The sequence below is a fragment of the Plectropomus leopardus genome, chromosome 17 (assembly GCF_008729295.1).
Source record: "Plectropomus leopardus isolate mb chromosome 17, YSFRI_Pleo_2.0, whole genome shotgun sequence".
NCBI classification, from domain to species: Eukaryota; Metazoa; Chordata; class Actinopteri; order Perciformes; family Serranidae; genus Plectropomus; species Plectropomus leopardus.
This window is the reverse complement of record NC_056479.1, coordinates 4,588,915-4,612,618: the sequence shown is the minus strand read 5'-3', so window position 1 is coordinate 4,612,618 and position 23,704 is coordinate 4,588,915. Positions and strand designations below refer to the sequence as shown.

The following is a 23,704-nucleotide window of genomic DNA, read 5'->3' as shown; positions in this document are numbered from 1 at the left end:
TTAGCCAGGATCTCGTAACTACAAGATTCTGATCACGTAATTATAATAAAAAATCTCCTAAATACGAGATCAGGATCTCGCAATCGTTGCTAAACACAAGACAAGACACTTAATAATGGCGCTAGCACAATTAATCTGCTTATACTTCCTTCTCGGTATGAGACATTAGGAAATATTAATGTTTCTTAAAAATGAGGATGGCAGAAATATTAGCATGTCAACACTGCGAAGGCATTTCAGCATTTTGGGGTTGGAGTGAAAAGCCATATCTGACAAGCTGGAAGTTGCTCTCTTCCTGCAGGAGCTGTGAAACCAATGCTGGATGCTTTATGGATATAAATTTATATTTTAGAAATGCATCCAAGTCGGCTTGGTGGTGACTCAAAAAACTGTTGGCTAAAAATCCTCGAGGAGAACAGCTGAGGCAACCTGTCTGAGAGGACGCCTGTACACAAATCCAGCTCCCAACTTCTTCTGACATATCGAGTTTTACCACAAAACTAAAGCTATATGGAATATGTTTTAATGGTGCTGTTGATGGATTATTGCATATGGTCAGATGGCTGCATGTTTGGCTGCAATTTAGTGAATGCAATATGTACAAACACATCTGAAAAATTAAATTTGTAATATGAGAACGTATTTATATCTCCCAATTATGACATAAGGTGTCAATTTTGTTAATTTTTTTGGTAATTGAGTTAATGCAATCTGTACAAATGCATCTGAAAAGTTCTTTTTTTTCTGTAAATGTGGGAAAAAGACAATAAGTGGCATCAAATAAAACGGCAACAGTTCTGAAACTCAAGTATCAAACTTGCACCAGTATTGAAAATCTGAAACGATACTCAGACCAACATTAATCTCTTATTGCAATCATTTGGACACTTATTTATTGCAGTTACTGTGACGGAGCCCTCTGAACTGATTTTTGGAACACAATGCATTTTTTCTAACAATGAGGATGTTTACGTAGAGAAGAATTCTGATAAAACACCTTCAGCAAAACTTCACTCACTTTTGGCTGGTTTTAAACTTTCCACCAAACTGATGCTGAACACACGACCGTATACACACGACATCATGCTGCAGCTAACAGATAATCCGGCCCGCTGAACAGGACTCCGTCATGACGCAGACTTTTTAGCAGTGGTTCAAAAAACAAAACCGGTACCTGCTGCGGCCCGTGTTGGCTGGTTTCTCTTTTCCTGGCGTCCCCACAAAACCTCAATCCTGAATCTAAGCCACAGTACTCACAGACGTTATCACACACACACATACAAAGTTCTTAATGACTGCTAATCTCAACATGACATTACACAGCATCCAATATCATAATAATGTCGAGTTCTGAGCCTCGAACACGACACACGAGCAAGTACAAACAACAAAGATGTTGCCGTTGAAAAATCATCATAAAAAAAGTATTTTCTTTCCCCTGTTGATTGGTTGTTTTTTTTTTTTTTTTTTTTTTTTAAATCTCAGAGGAACAAAGATGAGTAACGCTACTGTCCTGGATGTACCGGTCCTACTTTCTCTATTTATCTCTATTTGTTTCTGTATTCTGTTTTTTTTTTGCCTTTGTTGCTCAGTTGTTAAGAGTCTAAAGGTGCGTTCAGACCAAATGCGAACAGACCCAAAATCAAAATAGCTTTCACTTGATTTGAAGGATGTGCTTAACTATAAACCAAGTAAGCGCTAACCTTAGCGTTAGCTGCCCTCTCCAGTTTAGTTAGCACAGCTGTTAGCACAGCTGTTATAGGTGAATATTTGTAAGTTCAAGTCAAGTCAATTCTATTAATAAAGCCCATTATCACAAATCACAGTTTGCGTCAGAGGGCTTTATAGCAGATGACATCCCTTAGACCCCTCACATCGACTAAGGAAAAACTCCCCCGCACTGCTCAGCACGCGACCTAAAGCAGTCTATCCGTCACTCATTCAGTCTGCTATCAGGCTGCCCGCATTTGGTCTGAACACACACCTTTAGAGTGTGTAGTGACACAGCGATAGAACCATTTTCTTTCACATGGCTTTGAAATCAACACTGTAAAAAGGGTATTTTTTGTTGTTGAGAAAGCCAAGAAAGGGAGATGGCGAGTGGGATTTGGGGCAAAGAAAAAAGGAGGAAGAAAGAAGAAAAAATCTTGTGGGGCGGGGATAAATCTATTGATCTTAAAGTTGTCAGTTAAAATGTAGCGGGTCAAATAAAAATACTGGAATTGGCTCCACCAACTGCTCATTATTAAATGGTTACTTAAGCCCAAAATTTAGAGAAACTGTACCAAGGACAAGCCCTTACGATGCTAAATGGAGACAATGCCCCAGACTACATTATCAAGCTTTCAGTGCTGTTATAAATATCGTAAATACGTGTTGACGACCTTTGCTGAGCAACTTTCTGCACAAAGACAAAGACTGAGGGTGAAAAAATGGAGGACGGTCATCAGGCACAGACAACAAAAAGCCGAATGTGTGGCGTTCACACAGGAAAAAAAAAGGAGTGTTTGACCGAAATAAACGGAGTCATGTGGCTATCAACAGGTAGCATGTTTAAAGTGTGTCCAAAAAGATTTCTATAAAAAAAAATCACAGTAGATGAGTTTGATGAGGATTGTAGCTGATAACTCAAGAGACAGATGGATGGAGAAAAAGAGAGAGGCAGAGAGGGAAGGATGAGGCCTACTGGTCCTGGATCCTGAATCCTGCAGAAGATCCGTTTGTTTCTGTTTCAGTCCTTTCAGAAGATAATTCACTTCCTTCCACGTTCTCTTCTTTAATCCGTGAACCTGTTGGAGGCAAAAAATAGGAGATTTAGGAGCTATCTCCACAGAGATCAGGCTGCTGATGATGGCATTACGTGGATGTCCACTGGTTTTCGGGTCCTCAAAACATTTGAAACTACATATTTAAAATTTAAACAGTTTGAAACTTAATTTGGTGACACAGTAATATTTGGGACACGTCCTCCTCCTTCTTATGTTCAGCAAAATACTGAGCAAAATCTAACAAGCTTAAAGTTTTTAAAAAATATTAAAACAACTGAACCATAACACAAATAAATGAAAGTGAGGGAAACCCTGGACAGTGAGTGTGTGTGTTTTGTTATTCTGGGTGTAACGATACATGCATGACTTTTTATTCAAACTACATCGATAGGTAAATTGCAAGCCGTCCTTCTAGTGTGAATTGTATCAATCTCAAAAAATTTTTCGATTGTGTCGATACTAAGAATGTGTGCCTTGTATTTATAGCACATCAAATGTAATGTGGATGTATTTTTTAGCACTTGTTATGTTAAATATTTGTAAATGTTACTCTGGTTCATTCTCCCGTTCTCCATCATCCTGAACATGCGTAATGCGTCAGCACTCAGCAACGTCGTTTTCAGATAACGGCGGATCAGGGCAGGGAAGCACCGGGTCGTCGGAGAGCTGGACAGATCTTGGCTTTTGTAAAAAACCGACATGATGTTCATAAAATGCTTGCTGTTTGCAAAATATGCTGTCAAACCAAATACAATGGCAATATGCCATTTAATTGTTGTGTTGACTTAATATGTTAATTTATCTCTGATTTACTTGCAAAAATACTGATGAATCCTTACCTCTACTGTCCAGTGTCCAGGTATCTATTTCGCAGACAGTGAAAAGAAACCTTTCGCTGAATGTTATGAATGTGTGATTCAGTGCATCATGCTGCTTTCACTGCACAGTTTTTCTCTTTACTGTTTTGGCAAAAATGTCACTATATTCATGTCTAGTCATTGAATAGTATCATGTATCCTAACACCCATCTTAGCATTGTTAAAAAGCATCTTTACACTACTTGTTTTTGAGTGTGTGTGTACCTGCTCCCCCCTCAGTGTTCGGGCTGCTCTCTGGGTCGGCAGAGGGGGGCTGGGCTGCTGAGGCAGGAGTAGGGGGTGATGGCGTCTCGTTCTCGTCTCCTGATAGGCTCCTAGGGATGCCTGTTACCATGCCGCCGGAGAGACTGACAGGTCGCTTTGCAATAGGCAACTTCCTCTCTTAAAATAAAGACAGCAAAGTCAGAGAAATTGTTGGAAAAACATTTGATGTGGACTTCAAAAAATAATAATTGAAAAAAAGAATCTGTGTCATTTGAGGTTAAAATACTGACTTTTCTTTTGTCCCTTGTACTGCTGAGACTTTTTCCTCTGTTTGGATGCTGCTGACTGTAGTTCTCTGGAGCCTGAAAAATCCAAAACAGCATCAATGTCCAACTGTGCAGCGGCAATAAACATGATTACAGTGTGGTACAAAAACAATGTTGTTCCCTACAGCTAATTTCAACTTTCATGATACGCTACAGGGCGTGAATTTTGTTTTCACTCACCAGTTCACAGTTTATAAATCCTTTGAACCCTTAGGAAATTGGCTTGATTTATTTTTTTTTTTAAAAAGGCAATGAGCAATGAAAGAAATCATCCACAAATGAGCAAGAAATTAGTAAAAAAAAAAAAACAACAACAACAAGCAAAACAAAGCACAAAAAACAAGGCAAATAAGACTTGAAAAAAGTGCTTAAAAATTATGACAAATTTGGAACAGAATTTTAAATATGTAAGTTTGATAACTGTAGAATACTGATTTTTTCTCTAGTTTTTTGTCGTTTCCCTATACATTTTCCCTAGTGTTTTTAAAAAATAACTTTCAATTTTTTTTTACTGATCTCAAAAATATTTCTTTCTCAAGATTCAAAGGTTAAAATATATGTTAAAGGCATCTGAAAGCAGAACAAGAGAAGTGATGAGTCCATGTTTCAAAGGGTTAAGGTGTAAAGTTATGCATATATAAAGGCGTGGCCACTTGACTGACAGGCTGTCTGCAAGGCGTTGCTACAGTCCGTCAGTCAGATCCACCTCTCACTCCTCCACAGCTCTTACCTCTTGTCCAAACATGTTCACCTTTGGCTCCAAAAAGAAAAACACAGATATCGACAGCCAAAATGCTGCAATTGAGCCTTCAAAGCCTTAACATGCAATATTACTGTGTGACGTCACGTTGGCTACATCAATTATTAATACAGTCTATGGAACAAATGTAGAAAATCTAGCCTGTTCCAAAAATTTTTATAACGTACAAAAAGTATTGGAGTCAGTCTTGAAACGTGATTAACACAATGTGAGGTTGCATTCACTTTTAAACGTGCAACAGTTTCAAATGAAAAATATGGACTAAGCCCCTGACACTCTTAAAAAAAAAAAAAAAAATTAATTATGTTTTTAATGTTTTTTTTTTATTGTGAAACGTGATGATAACAGAACAAGTGAAAACAAATGCAACAGCGCATAAACAGTCAAGTGTGACATACAGTGAAGCTATAGACAGCAAAACTAAACAATACAAAACAGAACAGGCTTTACCTGATGGGTCAAAATAACAGATATCACAAAAACATATATGCATATGGATGTGTGTGTGTGAGAGAAAATGTGTGTGTGTGTGTGTGTGTGTGTGTGTGTGTGTGAGAGACAGTGAGAGAGAGAGATTGGGGTGATAAGTGTTTTAGGGGCAATGAGGATATAAACTGCACACATGCCACATTTACATGGTTTTATTCATAAATCTTTCTGTAATCAGTTAGAAAAGAAAGGGAAAAAATGAAAGAAGTAATTAAAATCAATATAAATGAATAAATAAATAACTACTCAGACCTTGACACTGTTAACTCTGTCAGCACTTCTGGCCTTGTTACCACTTTTTGTGCTGTGAGCAGCATTGCCTCCATGTTGAGAGCCTTGTGCAGATGACCTATAAATCGTAGAACCTAAATGTGAGGTATTTGTAATTTGATATTTCCGTTTCATGACACTACTCCACCAAATCTCAGAGGGGATTATTATACATTTTACCCTGCTATATTTATCTCACAGCTTTAGTTATCAAAAAAAAAAATCAAGATTTAACAAACAGCACGACAAACTTATTAAAAATGACCCACTGTAAAAAAAAGAAACAAAAAAAAACGACCCAAACTTAGCAAGCTTAACACTTGTGTGTGATAGTATGCGTGTGTGTGTTACCTGCGTTAACAGCAGGAGGCTGCAGCTGATATCCAGTCAGCTGACACCAGCCGACCGGGTACAGGTCAGGTGACTCACAGTCCACCCACTGATCGTACTCGTCCTCCCAACCGTCAAAATGTATCCGTAGCAACCGGTGGACGATGCGTGTCACTGTGGCGACGCAAACTAGCCTGGGCTCCATGAGGTCCACAGCCTCCAGCTTCATACCGGGGCGGAAACCGTGATTAGGGACGTCCTGACAGAAGACAGCTCAGGGTTTATCAACAAAGCAGAGACAATGTTTCTTCATTCGTCACGTCGTGTCGTGTCGTGTCACGTTGTGTCGCGTCGCGTCACATGAGTGTGTTTTCATTTCTAAAATATTTTCCAGTTTAGGTTAATAAATTAATGCAAAAAGAACAAAAAAATATGTGATCTCGTGGCACCATTATTTCTTGAGATTTTGTTTTTTTTGGTTAAGATAATAATAAAAAAAAACTATTTTAAAAAAATCAGTTAGAGATGGTTAAAACAACCTTTCTGTAGAAGTTAACACAAAATTGAATTTTAGAAATGGAAAGAATAACTGTCAGAACTAGAAATGCTGAAACTGAATATTGAAATTGAAAAATAGTAAATGGTATAGTTTTTTAGCATTTAAAAAATAACAGTGTAATACAAAAAATACAGAAATTCAAAGTGGACTTCAAAGAAATACGAGTAAATGAATGCTGCTCAGTGGATTGTGTGTTTAATCCTATAGATCAGATCCTATCGATGGATTTTACAGGTTTTGTGCCTGAATTTTAACATCTTGGGACCATACCGCAAAAACTTTCACATCTCTTCTCTTGTAAGTTGTTTTTTGTTTTTGTTTGACTGCAATCAATCCTCCAATCAAAAGAGCCCAAACTGACATGTTCATCATTATTTTTGTTGTCTGCCCAAAAGCCAACGCAAAAAAAAAATTATGATGTTGGCCTAATTTGCTGTCAAGTGAGACACAGAGAAGAAGAAAATCCTCATATTTGAAGAGCGGGAGCCATCAAATATTTGGTGTTTTTACTTGATAACTGACTTCAACACTTATTTGATAATCAATATCGATGCAGCTACAGATTACCTTGTTGAAGAGGCTGACAGGAGCTGCTACAGACTTGCTCTCTTTTAGATACTCGAACCATCTGAAGGGGAGATTGGTATAACCTGAAAAACACAAAAACAAGAGAGGACATATTCAACTTAAAAAAATAAGACCTTAAATACATGTTTTTACTTATTATCAGATTGCTGCAATTTTTTTAAAGGTAAGTTTTCGTTGAAATTTTTGAAGAAAAATGGATGGAAGATTTGGTCAAAGCAAAAATTAAGGACTATTGCATCTAAAACAAGTTTATTTTCTGATTTTATTTTCAAATCTGTTTCATTGTGTTTATCTTTTCATCTGCAGTGTCACAGGCTGATTGATATCTGTGATTTGTGAGCAAAAAGCAGAATGGCTGTTCAACCCTTAGGGCCCGCTTTAAAATTACATACAATCATATCACTCTGTGCACAAAACGCGCTTTTTAGAATCAAGCTTATAAAACAAAACAAAAAACAACTTTAATTTTATTTTCTACTTTCATTGATTTAATTTTTTAATCACCATCACCAATATTTGTTATTTGTCAGAATTTTAACCCTTCAAATGCAAAGTTATTTGTCATGATACCACTATGTTTTTAGATGAAAAAAACAAAAAACAGGAAAAATGAATTATTTTCATTATACTACATGCTTAGTAGATAATTTTTCTTATTATTATCAAAGCCTAGGCTATGTCAGTGATTAGCAGCAACATTGATGTTTATACAGAAATCAAAATCAAAATCAAGCTATAAAAAAATATTATGCATAAATGCCTGTTTTTATCATGATGCCACTATCTTTTTAGATGACCCCCCCTTAACAGTCTAAATATAACTATTTTGTTTCCATAGTGTATTTTAGACTTATTGTAAGAGCTGAACTGGAATCCAAGATTAAACAAAAATACACAGTCTTGCCAAAGTTTATGTCATATGAATGATCACAGCCAAAATTATCAAAAAATAAAGAATGAAAAGCACGTAAAATGTGCCAAACAGCCCCTAGGGTTTAATTCTGATTAATATGTGTTAATTTCACTCAAGAAAGATGGATAATTTACGTAATTTGTATTCTGATTTCTCTGGCACTATGTAATAAATGTGTCTGACAGCGATTTCATTCATTGTGGTACAGCTGTAGGGAGGCAGCTTTACCTCTGGGGGGCGTCAGCTCGATGTCGTTGATCTCACAGAAGCCGGCGGGGAAGATGGAGGGAGAGGTGGAGTGATAACAGAACCAGTCTGAACCGTCGGCCGCCTCCGAACCGTCAATCCCGATCATCAGATACCCGTCTGCCAGCACCTGATGAGGACAGGTGACAGGTGGTTTATCCACTGAAGATGAACCTGAACATCGAGTTCATGTCGGCCTTTAGCTGCTCCTCACCTTCCTGACCGTGGCCACGCAGATGGCAGACAGGTTCAAGGGGTCGATGGCTTCCAGCTTCATCCCGTCTTCAAACCAGGAACCGCTCTGATCCACCTCCTTCACCTGCACAGGTACACATCATACACTGATCACACCTCTGATCTGGAGCCTGGGCTGGATTGTAAGTATTTGGATCGTAAATAACCCTCAGATAGGTATTTATTTATTCACTTTGGTGGCAGGTAAACTAGGGATGATTGTGCGTGTGTGCACCAGTTGTAAGTAAATTTGGGAATAAGTTTACATAATATATATGTAAAAAAGAAAATGTGAGAAAGGGGTAGGGATATAACTTTGACTTCTACCTACTCCTTTTCGGTCACTGTACTTATGCTTTTTTTTTTGTTTTTATATATACATTTAAAATTTTTTTGGTTCGAAATAACGACATTCATTCATTCATTCAATCAAACAAAAGATGAAACTGGAGTGGAATCAGGACCAATAATAAGGTCAAACATCAGCACTACCCAGAAAGTACAGGTGAGCGCAAGTGGAGTGTGTGTGTGAGTGTGTGTGTGAGTGTGTGTGTGTGTGTGTGTGTGTGTGTGTGTGTGTGTGTGTGTGAGAAATAAAGTTCAGGTATTTTACTGCTCTCCTGTGGCAACAACAAGCTACAAACAGTGGGGCTCAACCGAGCATCAGACACAAAATTCTGCATTTTAATGATTTTCTTGATTTTCAATTTTTTTTTTTGGATTCAAAAAAATAATTTTAAAAAATGCCCTACTTTAACTCAAATACAGCTGCCTCTCTCTCTGTCTTTAAAAAGTGCATATTACTTTGCAGATGTAACTTTCATAAAGCCTAGGCTGTGTGCCTTGTTTATTATTAACCCCTTGAAACCTGGATCGACATCACTTTTCATGTGTGCCACGTTCAGATGCCTTAACAAGTATTCAAATCTTTGAAATCTGAGCACATTGGTTTGCTTTCTTATGAAAACAAGGGGAAAAAAAGAAATGAGTAACTTGCCAGGAACTGTTCCGCAAACTGCAAGATATTAGTTGATTTGGAAAATTATGTTTAAAGAAAAAACATTATTATACTATATTATTATACCATAACTAAATATTTAAGATTATTTACAGAAATATTTCTATTTTTAAGCATTTTTTTAATTTGGTCATTTTTTTTCCTTTTTTTTAATCGAATTTTCAAGTAATCTCTCTTTTTTTAAAACTTGTTTTTGCTCATTTTGGGCCTTTTACCTCTGTTTCTGAAAGACATCAAGCCAATTTGCTCAGGTCTCAGAGGCTTACATTTTAATATTAAACTGATGATCTTATCTGGTGGTTTGATCAAATTGTCAAATCAAAGTAACAGTGGCCATTCAATGGGATAGTTTCTTCAAGCTAAGCAAGGTAAGGAAAAGTGACACTGAGATAGACTGACGATACTGAGTTTGTCAATATAATTTTTTTGTAATATGTTTACATTTTGTAAGCCTTTTTTCTAAGTATGCCTCAATCAAGTTTTCTTTTTTTTTGGTACCGATATTGATTGCCACAGCTATATCGACAGAAAAACAGTTGATCATTATTTGTTTTTCATGAGCTACAATTCATAGCAGTGGGTTAAGACAGAATCATAGGTCAGTTTGTAGTGTATTAAGATCTCCACCAGGTGGCAGAGGTTTAACTTTTGTGCGAATTTGAAGAAATTTGAAGGTGTTCTTGATTCACAGGAATGGGATGGATGAACGAGCAGACGGTGGACAGACAGACAGACAACCTTACACCATCAAGGAGGCATTATGAGCGTCAGACTTACAGACAGGAGGACAGACACAGTGACAGGTGGTGATGCTGTTGGTCTCACCTTGGCGAACAGCTGTCCTGGAGCGTCCGTCTGCACGCTGAGCTTCTTTGACACATCTGGAAACACACAGATTCATCTTCACCATCAAGCTGCTTAAAGTTTTCTAAATGCAGTCTGAGGACGTCAAAGCTCCATCAGTGACACACAACGTGCTCAGAGCTGAGTACCATTAACCCTTTGATACCTGAGCAAATCGGCTTGGATATTTTTTACAAACATGGGAAGAGGGCGATGTGCAAAAGAAAAGTAACAAACACAACAAAAACAAAGAAGTGCCAAAAAACTTTTTCTGCATCATAATTTCAAAAATATATAATAAATATTACATTTTTAGCTCTTTCTTGGGGTTATTTTCTTTTTTGGTTTGTTTGTTGGTTGCTTTTCCTGTTTTTGCTTATTTGTATGTAATTTTCTTGTACCTTTTTAATAGTGTTTTACCATATTTGTGAGTCGTTTTTTGTGACGTAAATATAGTTTTCCCTAATTTTTCGATATTAAATCATTTTCAGATCATTTCTTTTTTGTCACCTTTTATTAATTTTTTGCAGTTTGTTGGACATTTCTTGTGAAGTCGCTCATTATGTTTTTCATGTTTTTGAAAGAAATCAAAGCAGTTTTCTCAGAGGTTTTAATATTTGTGAAAGCCGCATGAACGGAGAAAACTGATGTTGATCCAGATAATAAAGGGTTAAATCTATAAAAACTATACTACTACTATACAACTTCAGCCAACAATAGACAAAACAACATTTACTCACTTGTCCTGGAGCTTCTGACAAATTTTTCAAACATTTAGACGGATAAATGTCGTGTAAATGTAGTATTTTTTAATAATGTATAAACTCAGTGTTTATCCTTAATGCAGTCTGGTGATGTCTAAAAAGGGCAGAGCGCCACCGAACAGAGACGATTTGTTGGAGCTCATTAAATGTTAAACGCACCGGATCGTTTGAATCGGTGTCCGATGGATCGAGACCAGCCGATGCTGTGGATCAGAGGACTGTACATGTGACACCAGAAGTCATCAGAACCGTCGTCACACTCCTCGTATACCAGGCGGAGGCGACCGCCGATCACCTGCCACAACACACATCGTTTCTACAGAAGCCTTTTAAACTCTTTAAGCATCATATAGCGGCTTTGTGTGAGTCCCACCTGTTCAACCAAAGCCACCCGAGTCCGACACAGGTGAGTTTTATCCACCACCTCCACCCTCATCTGCTTCTTAAAGGGAACCTGCATACTCTCTTGGACCTGGAGAAAAAAAGCTTTTTTTAAAAAGTGAGGATACTTTGAGGGTTCAGACTTGGTTTTAAAGTTTAAATTAGATTTAGATGAAGGTTTGAACTGCAACAGAATCAGTCCGCCAGTGACTACATTGGTATGTAGATGTAATGTCATTTCTTGTATGTATCCTCAAATGCCTCAAATCCCTAAAATCTGTACAACTTAAGTTAAAGCCTTGTGTGAGTCAGTAAGCCATAATAACTAATAAAAGTATCGAAACTGTCATTAACAAGAAAACACACAAAAAACAACAAACAACTTTTTTCATCAGATTTTGCAAAATAAAAACAACAACAAAGAAAACCCCACACTGATCAAAAAGGTTTTGTAAGTTTTCCTTAACACTCCACAATTTATTTGAATCATAGACCTATTTAGTTTACGAGATATACTTGTTTTTATGAGCAGAGTGCAAAGGCGTTGTGACGGATTGATCATTCATTCCTCTGGTGCCGCCCTGTGATTTTTGCACTTCAGGTAACATAATGACATTTTCATGACAACACAATACAACACAATAAAACATAAGACAGAAGACCCAGCTTCCAACAGCAAGGAGATATTTACATTGATATTTAAAGATTACGCAAACAACAACCTCCCCCTGCTGTCTGCAGGAAAAATTCCACTGTAATTACAGCAAAAAACAATGTTTTTACAAAACATAAGATAAGACAACATAAAGTAATTAAGTGATGATGAAATGAATGACATGAAAGACAGACGCCTTAGCTTCCTGATGTAAAAAAGAATCAGTGCTCTGGCTATTGTGTATTTTATTTTAAATCTCTCTCTCTATCTCTCTCTCTCTCTCTCTCTCTCTCTCTCTCTCTCTATATATATATATATATATATACACAGGATTATGGTAACAGCGATCTCCTGTGCCCATTACAGGGAAATACTGGCATAATTACGGTGAAATAGTACATTTGTACAACATGTAATGTGAGGAAACATAGTACTGACATTATGGCACAGAAGACTCACATTTGGTGCAAAAAGAATGAATGTTCTGGCTATTATAGCTCTTATTTTAAAAATATTTAAACAAGATCATGCAAACCACCTCCTGCAGCTGCCAGGGGACGTCTGTTTCAGACAGTGTCAGATGGATTATGTCAATGACACACAGGTATAGAATTATTCTCACATGTAGTGTGTGTGTGTGTGTGTGTGTGTGTGTGTGTGTGTGTGTTTATGACCTTGGAGGGGAAGTCTGGCGGTAGCGTTTTGGATCCCGTTAGTCTTTTGATGAGGAACGTCTTCCAGTTGGTACACCTATGCAGGATGGCTGAGTACACACATCAACAGAGAAATATTTAGTAAATGTAGTTTTTCTTTCCGACTGCATTAAAGAGAAATCTGTATGTTTCATAATTAGCAGTATTCAAAGTTCATAATAAGGGCAAAATGTTATTTGTATACTATTTCATTATTTGATGTGTAATTTTAGTAAAATATAATTGAAAATATTCAAGACTGACGTCATTTTCAAAGAGAAGTCTTCGAGTTTCAGATCAGATGTGCCGACTATACTCCTATTACTTTTTGACTCTACAGACATAAGCTACACAACAGTTCAACTTGCATTTAGGGGATGTAAATATTTAGTAACAACTAATCTCTACATAGCAACTAGCCTGTGAGGTGTGACCTGTTTTCGTTAAGTGATAAAACTTTACTTTGTTAGCATAAAGTTTAGCATGAACTTTAGCACAAGGATAAGTTTAAATTGAATCCAGTATTCAGAAAACATCACATTCCAAGTCGTTTTGTTGATTCCACTGTCGACTATGTGATTTAGTTAGTGTTTGTACGGGAATTCAGCATTAACCAGTGAGAAAGTTAAAGTTCAATTTGGGGCCAAAAAAATGTTAATAAAAAAAATAAAAGCTTTTTAAAGGTAAATTACTCTGAGGCTTTTATTGTGAAGCAAGTATAGAAAACGTACTTTCCACTGAAGTTAGTAAGTGTGCATCACTGCTGATGTTCCCAACAGATTTGTTCTCTTTTTGCTTTAAAATGTTGCACAGATTATTATATCTACTCCAACAGAAAGAACATAAAAAGTTAACCCCCCAACCCCATCTTTCTCTCTTACTCTTTGGGGGGACCAGAGGTTTTCCTCCAGCAGCACACCAGCCGACCGGGTGAATGTCCGGCACACACAAGTTCAACCAGAAATCTCTGGTGGAGTCGCTGTCAAAACCCTCGTAGCGCATCAAGGCCTTAAAACCTGCACACAGACATCATCATCTTCACTGTCACTCATCTATCGGAATGGATTTGTTAAAGATGATGTCACAAGTCGGATTTCCGTAAATCCTCAAATTGTGCAAATTGAAGATGGTAATATAAATACGCCTAATGGAAACGTGTCGATCATGGAAAAACTCCCGTTTATCGCAAAAAAGTTTTTATGCTTCCGTGAGGTGGTATTTCAGGCGATTCAAAAAAGCCACATTTCGCAAAACTGCAATGGAAACACCTCTTTGGATTTTATAGGTCACATGATGCTATGGCTTTGTGCTTGTTTTGCATCAACAATTCCTCTGTGAAATTGTGGACTATCACCTCCCAGAAATCTCTCTTACATGGCCACTCCCACATGTAAGATGCTTGCCTGTTCATTATTGCTTGCATAACATGCCCCCACTGCCTTGGATTGGAAATAATGACAGCTGGTGAGGTGGCTGCAATAGAAATAAAGCTGCTAATGTTTTGAACGTCCATCACCATGCTTCTTGAAATGTTTTCAAGTTTTGTGCAAATCTCTAATGGAAACCCACTTATAGTGAAGTTGACCTTTGACCTTTTGGACATAAAATGTCACCACTTCATCATTATATACTATTAGACATTTATGTGAAGTTTCGTCATGATAAGAGTACGAATTCTTGGTTACGGCCAAAAACACGTTTGTGTGAGGTCACAGCGACCTTGGCCCAAAGTGAAGGTTTGTGCCAAATTTAAAGAAATTCCCTCAAAGTGTTCTTGAGACATCACGTTCACAAGAACGATATGGACGCAAGGTCACAGTGACCTTGACCTTTGACTTGTGGCCACCAAAATCTTATCAGTTCACCATTGTGTCCGAGTGGACGTTTGTGCCATATCTGAAGAAATTCCCTCAAGGCGTTCTTCACATATCCGTTCATGAGAATGGGATGGACGGACAAAGGAAACATAATGTCTCTGGCCACGGCTATCGCAGTTAAGAAGTGTGACTGTGGAGCGCTTTGAATCTTAGTAAAACCTCAAAACTAACTCTCAACTGCAATGGGAGCCAAAGTAAAGAGGTAACCATGGTTATCATCGGTCAGGTAAAACAATGGTGATGTTATCTCTGTTTTTTGGAAATTCAGGGTAAAATATATGAAAAAGATTTAATATATGAACTAAATATAGAAAACATTCATGCGTACCAGCCAGTTTGATGATGCCAGCGATCCAGTAAACTTTCATTGGCAAACCGCTGTCAGTGTTTGGGACTTCGACCCGGACGCCTTCACTGATGTCACCCCACGACTTTCCCATTGGGACCTACAGAAATATTAAATTTATATAAAACAACACTGATAATGAGAACAAATAAATCACTGATTGACCTCAGAGACAGATGTTATTTGATCATTTACAAAGAAGCATTTGCCATAAAATGTCGACAGAAACAGCTTAAACACAGTTGTTAGGATCTGTTCCAAGGATTTTTTGGAGACTGACAGAAAGGTCATGAAGTGTTCTTATTGTGACCCAAAACTCGCGTGGAAATCAATAAGCATGTTATGTCTGAACCTGTTTTTTTAATTGCTGCCTTCAGGACATGGCAGCTCTGCCTGCTTATAAAACTAAAATGTTATTAGGAGACAATTTTGCCCTTGGGATCAATAAAGTATTCTGATTTATACCCTCTGCTGTTTGCCGTGTTATTCCTTCAACAGTTTTTCTCATAAATATTCCAAGCCGTTGAAAGTGACTAAGTACATTTACTAAAGTTCAGTTTTCAAGGACTTAACACTTCAATTTCAGAGGGTATTATTGTACTTTTTAACTTACTATTTTTATCTGGCAGCTTTTGTGACTTTACAGGTTAAAGTTTTTTAAACAAAGCATATGATCAATTTATAAAATATGATGTATTACTCCAAATTAAACTATCCAACAGTGTATATAAGAGCTGTCCTCTGCCTCTAACAGCTGTAAGATTTGAATGCTGCTTATGTGTTATATAGCTTATGTCTTTATACCACCTGTTTATACCTGCACACACTGCACTTTACAGCTATATTTATGTTTTCCTGTCTATATTACAAATGTTTCATTTTATTACTACAGTTCACCAGTCTACTAATTACTTTACTTTGTAGCCTATTTTTTTTTTAGATTTTTCTTTTATTCCAATACTTAAACTGCACTTTTATATGTTTTGAATTCTAACTACTATTTGTATTTGTTGTTTTTTTTTTTTCAAATACATTTTGTAAAAACGATTTTTTGGGAGGAGCGTGAGAACAGCATTAAAAAAACTGGCAACTTGTGTTTATGCATTAGAAAGAAGAATCTAATTGTATGATATATATGATAATAAAGGAACCATTCTGCCAAACTTTTACATTTATACTTTAAGAATACTCTGTGACTTTTGTGCTTGAGTCAAATCTTAAAAGTAGGACTTTAACATATATTTACTATTTACTAGATTGGTACTTCTTCCACCACTAGATATGTAAGATATCCACAGATATAAATACATATAAATGTATTTATGGGGAATTTTACAAATAGTTTTCTAGGCTTAAAGCCTTTGATTCTTTCAAGATTTGAGATTAACAGTGTTTTTCTTTCATCCTCTCTGCTGAGTGTGTCTGTTGATATGTGTGGGTTGAATAAACTTGAAACTGAATATAAAAAATAACAAACATTAAATAAAAACAAGCATGTAGCAGTGTGTATAGAAGGGTGTGTGTGTGTGTGTGTGTGTGTGTGTCTGTGTGTGTGTGTGTGTGTGTGTTGCACCCACATGTTTGAAGCAGCTGACCGGTGCTCCTGCCACATCTCCATCTCCAAGGTAACGACCCCAGTCAAACACCTCCACAGATACTGCAGCAAACACACATGCAAACACACTGACAGCTAACTTTTTTTGTACGATTTATGGGCATTAAGATGTGATGTTGTGGATTATAATAATCAAATAAAACTTTTACTGTGTACCAAGGGTGTAGACAAACTTTGGTAGTTCATGCAAAAAAGGCTCTAGATAGGGCGCTGTCAGCTACTGCAGCACAAAGACTTTGTGGGAAACACTGTAAGCAGTAAATTTTCTTTGTTCGTACTACTTGCTGTCCTTTGTGCTGCTGCAACAACTACATTCCCTTCTTTGGATCAATTAAGGTTTCTCTTATCTTTTTTTTATCATATTTTAAAAAGCCACAAAGGGCGAGTTCAGTTCTTCATAGTAGCTGTCCATTCAGAGGACTCACCACTCTTTTTGACACTGCTCTGCTGGTTGGCTTGGTGCTGAGCGTAGGCAGCTAGTTTTGTCATCAGAGGCTGTTTCTGCAGAACCTTGGCCTTCTTTGTGGGAGGCTTCCCCTTTGAGACACAGAGAGACATACAGAAGTTAAACTTCCCTTTTAGACCAAGAAAAACAAAACACAGTTTCCACAGTTTTTAGTCATAGTGCCTACAGGTGGTTAAGAAACTACGTCTTTGACAAAAAAGTGTGTAGAAGTAGGCAATCTAATTTCTAAACTATAACAAAAGTCATAGTACTGATTTTGTTAGTGATGTGTCCTTCCGTGTCGAGGCTTCGAAGCTTGTGTCGAGTAATTCATGAAGATTTTTGTGAAACGCGTATCGAGGCTTGTATCGATGACGTATGTGGTGACGTTCGAAGCCTCGGGAGCCGGCTGTACCATGTGATTGATTCAGGGAAATGGTTCCCTCACATTTTATTGACATGGGACTTTATTGCGCATTTGTTTGAAATCTATTTGAGCTTATTAATGAATATATTACTGGTTTATTGGCATTATCATTTAAGCACAATTCAATTCATAGCCTCATGCATCAAAGCCATGGTGTCATTATAATCACTCTGTTTTACATTTATTGTCCACTTGATGGCACAGTAGAACAAATGAAGCACTGTGAAGCTCTGGCCCATGACTGAAGCAATTGGATGGAAAGCTTCAGTGCTTCAGGAAACCTCATCTTGCCATCACTAGATTTTGTAAATATGTATGATCAAGTTGGCTATTCACATATGAAGCATTTGGATATGCTAGTTATTTGGAGAAATCTTGGGAGCTTATCAAATATATCATTTTAAAGACAACCAAAGTACTTTCTAGGGTTTTTTGTTTGTATTTTGTTGTTTTCTTTGTATAATATCAAAAGTGAAAGACAGTGATCTTTATGCAAATGAGACTATTTTATACTACTGAAAACTGAAATATGTATTATATGTATTGCAGTGTTTATCTTAACACATATTTTTCTACTATTTTAGACTACTGAATACTGCAATATATACTCTATGTACTACAGTTTATCTCGTTATGCTTGTGACACTATTATCCTGTTATATACTGCCAAATCAATAAAACTAGCTTAAGGTTATGTATCAGAAATAAGCTGTGCCTTTATTTTGCCTTCATTCATATATAGTGTTGTAGGAGAGGACTGGTGGGGGCTTCTGGGCTGGAAATAAGGAATATCTTAATTCCCTTCTTTCTGCTCCCAAAGTTGTGTTCTAAACTCAGTGCTTTGTTCTTCTCAATTTGCTGAAACATTTAGTATGTCAGTTATTTAAGCATCAGTATTAATGGTGCACAGCAGGTTGCACTGTCTGAAGGCGCAGAACAAAGGTGAAAAATGCTGGAAACACACCTGCAGTCTGGCGAGGATGCTGGCCTTCTTGGAGTTGGAGGAGTAACTTCTGGAGCAGGATACACTGCAGAAACGTTTGGTTTTACTGTAGAAAGCATCTCTGACGCCCACCATACCACACATCTCACAGGTTGCTGAAAAACAAACAGTACAAACTGAGTCATTTTTATGTACAAAACACATAATACGGACCCCGAGGTCTGAGCATTTCCTTCAGCATCACAGACTGAAAAGCGGAAGATTTTACTCAGAAGACAATTCGTATAAAAAGCTTGGACATTTTTTAAAATCTTAAAAATCCTGTGAAAAGACCAACAATGTACTGTATTATGTTGGTGTCTGACTAGAGGAAACTTTAGTCTTGAAAAAAATGTGACTGTCAGATTAGTCAATCGAAGCTGTAGATTCTTGCTGTGATTGGCTCAGAGACATGGCACACTACAAGCTGGATCATACTTATATAAATGACATATTAAAGCCGAGTTCCCTTGTACTTATATTGGGTCATTCAATCATATATATGCGTATTTGATTAAGGTTTCATGCTAAACCTCTTTTTAATAACAACTAATGGAGATCCAAATAAACAATCAGGGGGAGGAAAAGATTTGCTACCACACTTCAGACTGCTCCTCTTTCATCCGTCTTTTTTTCCTTAGTCAACAAATCTCATGTTCAGACTCACGAAACAACAAGTTAGCTGTCTCTCAATACTGTCTGACTTCCTGTCCTTGGCTCGTAGTTCCTAGCTCATTGGCTCCTACTGAAAACGGAAATCTTTAAAAACACAACCATGTAGTTTCAAATTTTAAAAAGGCTCCTAAATTTCCTAAAACAGATTGCCACTGTAGTTTTTATCAAACAAACAGGTTGTTATGCATATGCTGGGGACTACTTTTTAGCGGCAGATTAAACCACATTTGATGCTCTAGTGAGTATTTATGGCAGCAGGACACCCAGTGGAACAGGGTTTTAACACTTACTGAACAGCACAGAGAGAGAAGATATATCAGACTGACCCATGCCTGACTTTCCGTCGGGGTAGGTGTACACCTGTCCGTTGGTCTTGATGAGCGTCAGGGAGGAAGAGGAGGAGGGGTTGAGTTGAGTCACCCCTCCTCCTTCTCCTCCTCCTCCTCCAAGCTCCTCCTCGTCACTGTCCTCTGGGCTGGAGGCTGCGCTCCCCCCGCTGGACTCGGTGCTGCAGCTGCTCCGGTCCTCCTCCAAGCCGTCCAGCATCCCGAAGGAGTCATGGCGCTTCCTGGACAGACGCTCCACCTGAGGATGAAGGAGGTACAGTCAGAGATGTTTTCTAACCCTTCTACTCATACACACATTGATGGAAAGTAGTAAATATATTTTCTCAAGTTCTGCACCTGAGTACAATGTCAAGTTACTTATATTACATGGATACTGGGGTATACTTGAATTTATTTATACTCTACTTTGACTATAGGATATTAAAGATGTCGTTTAGGAATAAAATGTGAAGCATGTTTCTCCATATTTTTGTACATTTTATGTACCAAATGATTTATTGAGAAAATAACAATGATGAATCAGTGATGAAAACAATAGGGATGCATCGTAATATTGGATTTGTTTTTGTTTTTTTAATATTTATGTATGAAACATCAGGTATATGGTACGAAAGTACACATTATCAAAACAAAATATATCTGAAAGATACATACGTATGTGTGAAGAATATATATGACAAAAATTAAGCAGAAAGATAAACAGATAATAAAATAAGTAAATGAAAATATATGTAAAAATAAAGATGAACTGGGGTACAGGCATGCAGATATATTTAGTCAAAGGATTCAGGGAATAAAGTCTTTACAATAATGGATATACTGAAATTGGTATACGTTATTGACAAAATGAGTCGTTACATATCAGCATATAGAACATCGGCATAAAATCCAATATTGTGCATCTGTAGAAAACAAATGTTAGTTGTAGCCCTGCTTTTTTTATATTAGAAAAGTTAAAATTGGCATCCAAAGAATAAAAAAAGTGTCCAATGTCTTCAAAGGCCTAGTCTTGAACCAAAATAAAGCCTAATCAGTTTATAATGCCCAAAAAAAAATTTAAAAAGGAGCTAATCTGGAACTGGGGATTACTATTAATTATTATCATTATTTCTATTATTATTTTGTTTTTATTTGTGGCATTTTTGCCCAACAATAATTTCTAAAGTCTACAAGGGCGACACGTTTAAATCATTTTATTCTCATTCAAGTTATTGCAGGCTAAATGGAAAGTAAGTCTCTCTCCGGAGGTCAGTGCACTTGCTCAGTGGGCCTCAAGATGAGAAGATTTGGGTAATTTTTATTACCCTGGAGGTCAAACTTTTTTTTGGCATTATGTGCCACTGAGCAATTAACTTTATTTTATTACTTGGTTGTTTGTTTATTGAAAGAACAATGCAAATGGTATACATCACAGAGCAACCAAGAATTCTTCCACTTTTCTCACAATGTTTTCTCCCCTTGTCCCTCCCGCCCCCCACAGAGGCTGCAAGAGAAATAAAGGCAATTACGGAGATCACCCAAACAGCAGCAATCATGACTTACATCAAGACTTATGGGTTAGCAGTGACACCAAAATCACCAATAATCAAAGAAAATAATGAGTAAATGATCAGATGAACATAACAAATAAAAACAAATGACAAGAAAGACAAACACATAATAATAATAATAATAAGAAGAAGAAGAAGAATAATTTTTTTAATGAATTAATCAATCAATAGATTAATTCATTATTTTTTATTCTTTTAAAGGGGAAACTAACAAGGAGGCTCAGTCATCAAAACCAGACAGGGAGGTCAGAGAATCAACATAATATAGTGTAAGTCGTTGTATCCAGTTTTCTGAACATATCCATGGAGATAACTACTTGCTGCAAACACACACACACACACACACACACACACACACACACACACACACACACACACACACACACACACACACACACACACTTCCAGTGTGGCCCTGACAGCTGTTGCATTCAGTGGTTCACATCAGTGAGTTTGGAGCTGCCAGCGCCACTGCAGTGCGGTGCACAGAGAGAGGGAGAGAGCTGCTTACTGCCAGTGCAGAGAGAGACACAACTAGCTATACTAGACAAGATGAAACACAAATGACCTCCAGAATTTGTTGATTTCATTGTTAACACCGGGATGTAGCTCAAACAAGATAACCCGGAGCTGTTTAGGACTTGGTTAAAGCCATCCTTAAATTCGGCATACAATAAATGTATATGCACAACAGTCTGTTATTGACATATACCCCCCCCCCGTTAATTCGATTTGCCAATCATAGCTTACCACTTTGTACTGTGGGAAACATAAATAGGAATGCAAAGGAAAAACAGCGACGCGATATTAACTGTGACATTTTACTAAATTAGAAGCTGCTTCGTTGAGGACATACATGCCGAATAACAGGATGTCTCTTCCGATTCATTAAATGATTTTAAGTGCTGGTCAGTGAAATATCTGCGTTTGCCAACAGGAGAGGAAGTCTAATATCGCAGAATTCTTCAGTAGAGTTCATTGGCAGGACATAAGGAGGACAGCAGGCGAAACAATCATAAAACGCTATATTTTTACCAAATTAAGAAAAACTTTGCACAGCATTTATTTGCCGAATGAGAGTTCATAATGAGCTCCTACATACAAATGGAAAATGTCATTTTGATAAGGCACACATTTTGTCGAAAAGTAAAAGAACTTTAAAGCAGAGGATTTCGCAAAGGAATTTGGCCATGACTCTGTTAGCGGTCGCTATGAAGCAGCCTTTAATGCCGCTGTCACAACCACAACAAATAAAGACAATGCGGGTTCCTGCCGGACAGACAAGCCTCAGAACTCACCAGGTCTCTGGGATTTTCCATCAGGCCCGGCCGCGGGATGACACTCTCACTGAAACACTAAAACCCGCAGAAATAATCATTAAAACCCAAGGTAGACATATCAACAAAATTATCATACTTGTACTGCGCATGCGCCGCGGACCACGGGTGCTGAGCTCTCATTGGCTGATGTCTCTGCTTCGTGTGTGAGGTTCAGGTTGCACGGCGTGCCCGCCAGCGACCCCTGCTGGACACACCCTGACGCTCAATACTGTCTGGACCAAAATTTAAAAATAAAAGAAAAGGAAATCAAAGGAAAGTGCATTTGCTCAAGTTCTGTACAACTCATACTCTGCCTTTTTATTAGACCTCTACTCAAAGGGACTTTTCTTACCTATGATAAAAACTACATTAAAAATTATATGGTTTGTAACTAAAAGGGCCTTTTTGTTATACTGCAAAACATGCACTGTTTTAAGGAGGAAACCTACAATAAATTTACTTTAATGTGTGAAGAAATGTCAAAAATAAAATGATTAAATTGACCACCTGATACAGGAACACATTATTACATGTAGTTTTTTTTATGTTGTAACAAGATAATTGTATTGTTATAGCAAGATTTTTGAGATTCTTGTATTAACAAGAAAAATTTCATGTTATGATAGTGATAATGATAGTGATCTTTTTTATCTGGCCTGGTAGTTTTTTTTTTTTGCTTCTGTACTTTATCCCTTTTGAAACCTGAGTGGTCATCACTTTTCATGAGATAAGAGTTTTTTAACCTGTGAACCGTGAGAAAATCGGTTTGATTGCTTTCAGAAACATGGCAACTTGTCAAGAAATGTTTCACAAATTCCAAGATTTATTTTTTAATCTAGAAAATGACTACAACTACAAGAGAAATATATTTGGAGTTATCACATTAAGCTAAACATTACATTATTTGACAGAATTATTGTAATTTTTAAAAAAATTTTTTAGGTAATTTCCTTGCTTTTTTGTTTGTTATTTTGTTTTGTTTTTAAACTTTCCCATGTTTTGTTGTTTGCATGTTTGTTTGTTAGGTTTTTCAGGTAATTGTCTTGTACTTTTTACTAATTTCTTGCTTATTTCTGGCTCATTTCTTCATAAGTTGCTCATTGCCTTCTTACTTTATTTTTGAAGGAAATCAAGCCAATTAGTTCAGGTTTTAGCCCTCTGAGACCTGAGAAATTGGTGATTTTTTGCAAAAACATGGAAAGA

At 37.1% G+C, this 23,704-nt stretch overlaps 1 protein-coding gene across 2 annotated transcripts; it reads right to left on the bottom strand.

The window, feature by feature from the left end:
* Positions 1-1,673: 1,673 nt before the first annotated feature.
* On the bottom strand, positions 1,674-22,564 carry LOC121956347 (MBT domain-containing protein 1-like). Of its 2 annotated transcripts, XM_042504509.1 has the most exons (18): positions 22,481-22,564; positions 19,612-19,870; positions 18,593-18,726; positions 17,182-17,293; positions 16,719-16,798; positions 15,124-15,241; positions 13,800-13,934; positions 12,901-12,989; positions 11,564-11,662; positions 11,350-11,485; positions 10,409-10,464; positions 8,546-8,650; positions 8,314-8,461; positions 7,152-7,234; positions 6,047-6,284; positions 4,141-4,212; positions 3,851-4,027; positions 1,674-2,789 (listed from the first exon to the last, which is right to left on the bottom strand). In XM_042504509.1, exons 1-18 carry the CDS (start codon positions 22,499-22,501, stop codon positions 2,683-2,685), a joined length of 2,169 nt encoding a protein of 722 aa, XP_042360443.1. In that variant the 5' UTR covers positions 22,502-22,564; the 3' UTR covers positions 1,674-2,682. The 2 variants fall into 2 exon arrangements, with proteins under 2 accessions (XP_042360443.1, XP_042360444.1); XM_042504510.1 differs by lacking the exon at positions 13,800-13,934.
* Between the last annotated feature and the right edge of the window lie 1,140 nt (positions 22,565-23,704).

Coding starts and splice junctions, on each gene's coding strand:
- LOC121956347 (XM_042504509.1), bottom strand. CDS start 22,501: ATGGAAAATCCCAGAGACCTG. Junction 12,990..13,799: donor ACCTCTGGTCCCCCCAAAGA/GTAAGAGAGAAA, acceptor GTGTGTACTCAG/CCATCCTGCATAGGTGTACC. Junction 11,663..12,900: donor CGCCAGACTTCCCCTCCAAG/GTCATAAACACA, acceptor TTTTTTCTCCAG/GTCCAAGAGAGTATGCAGGT.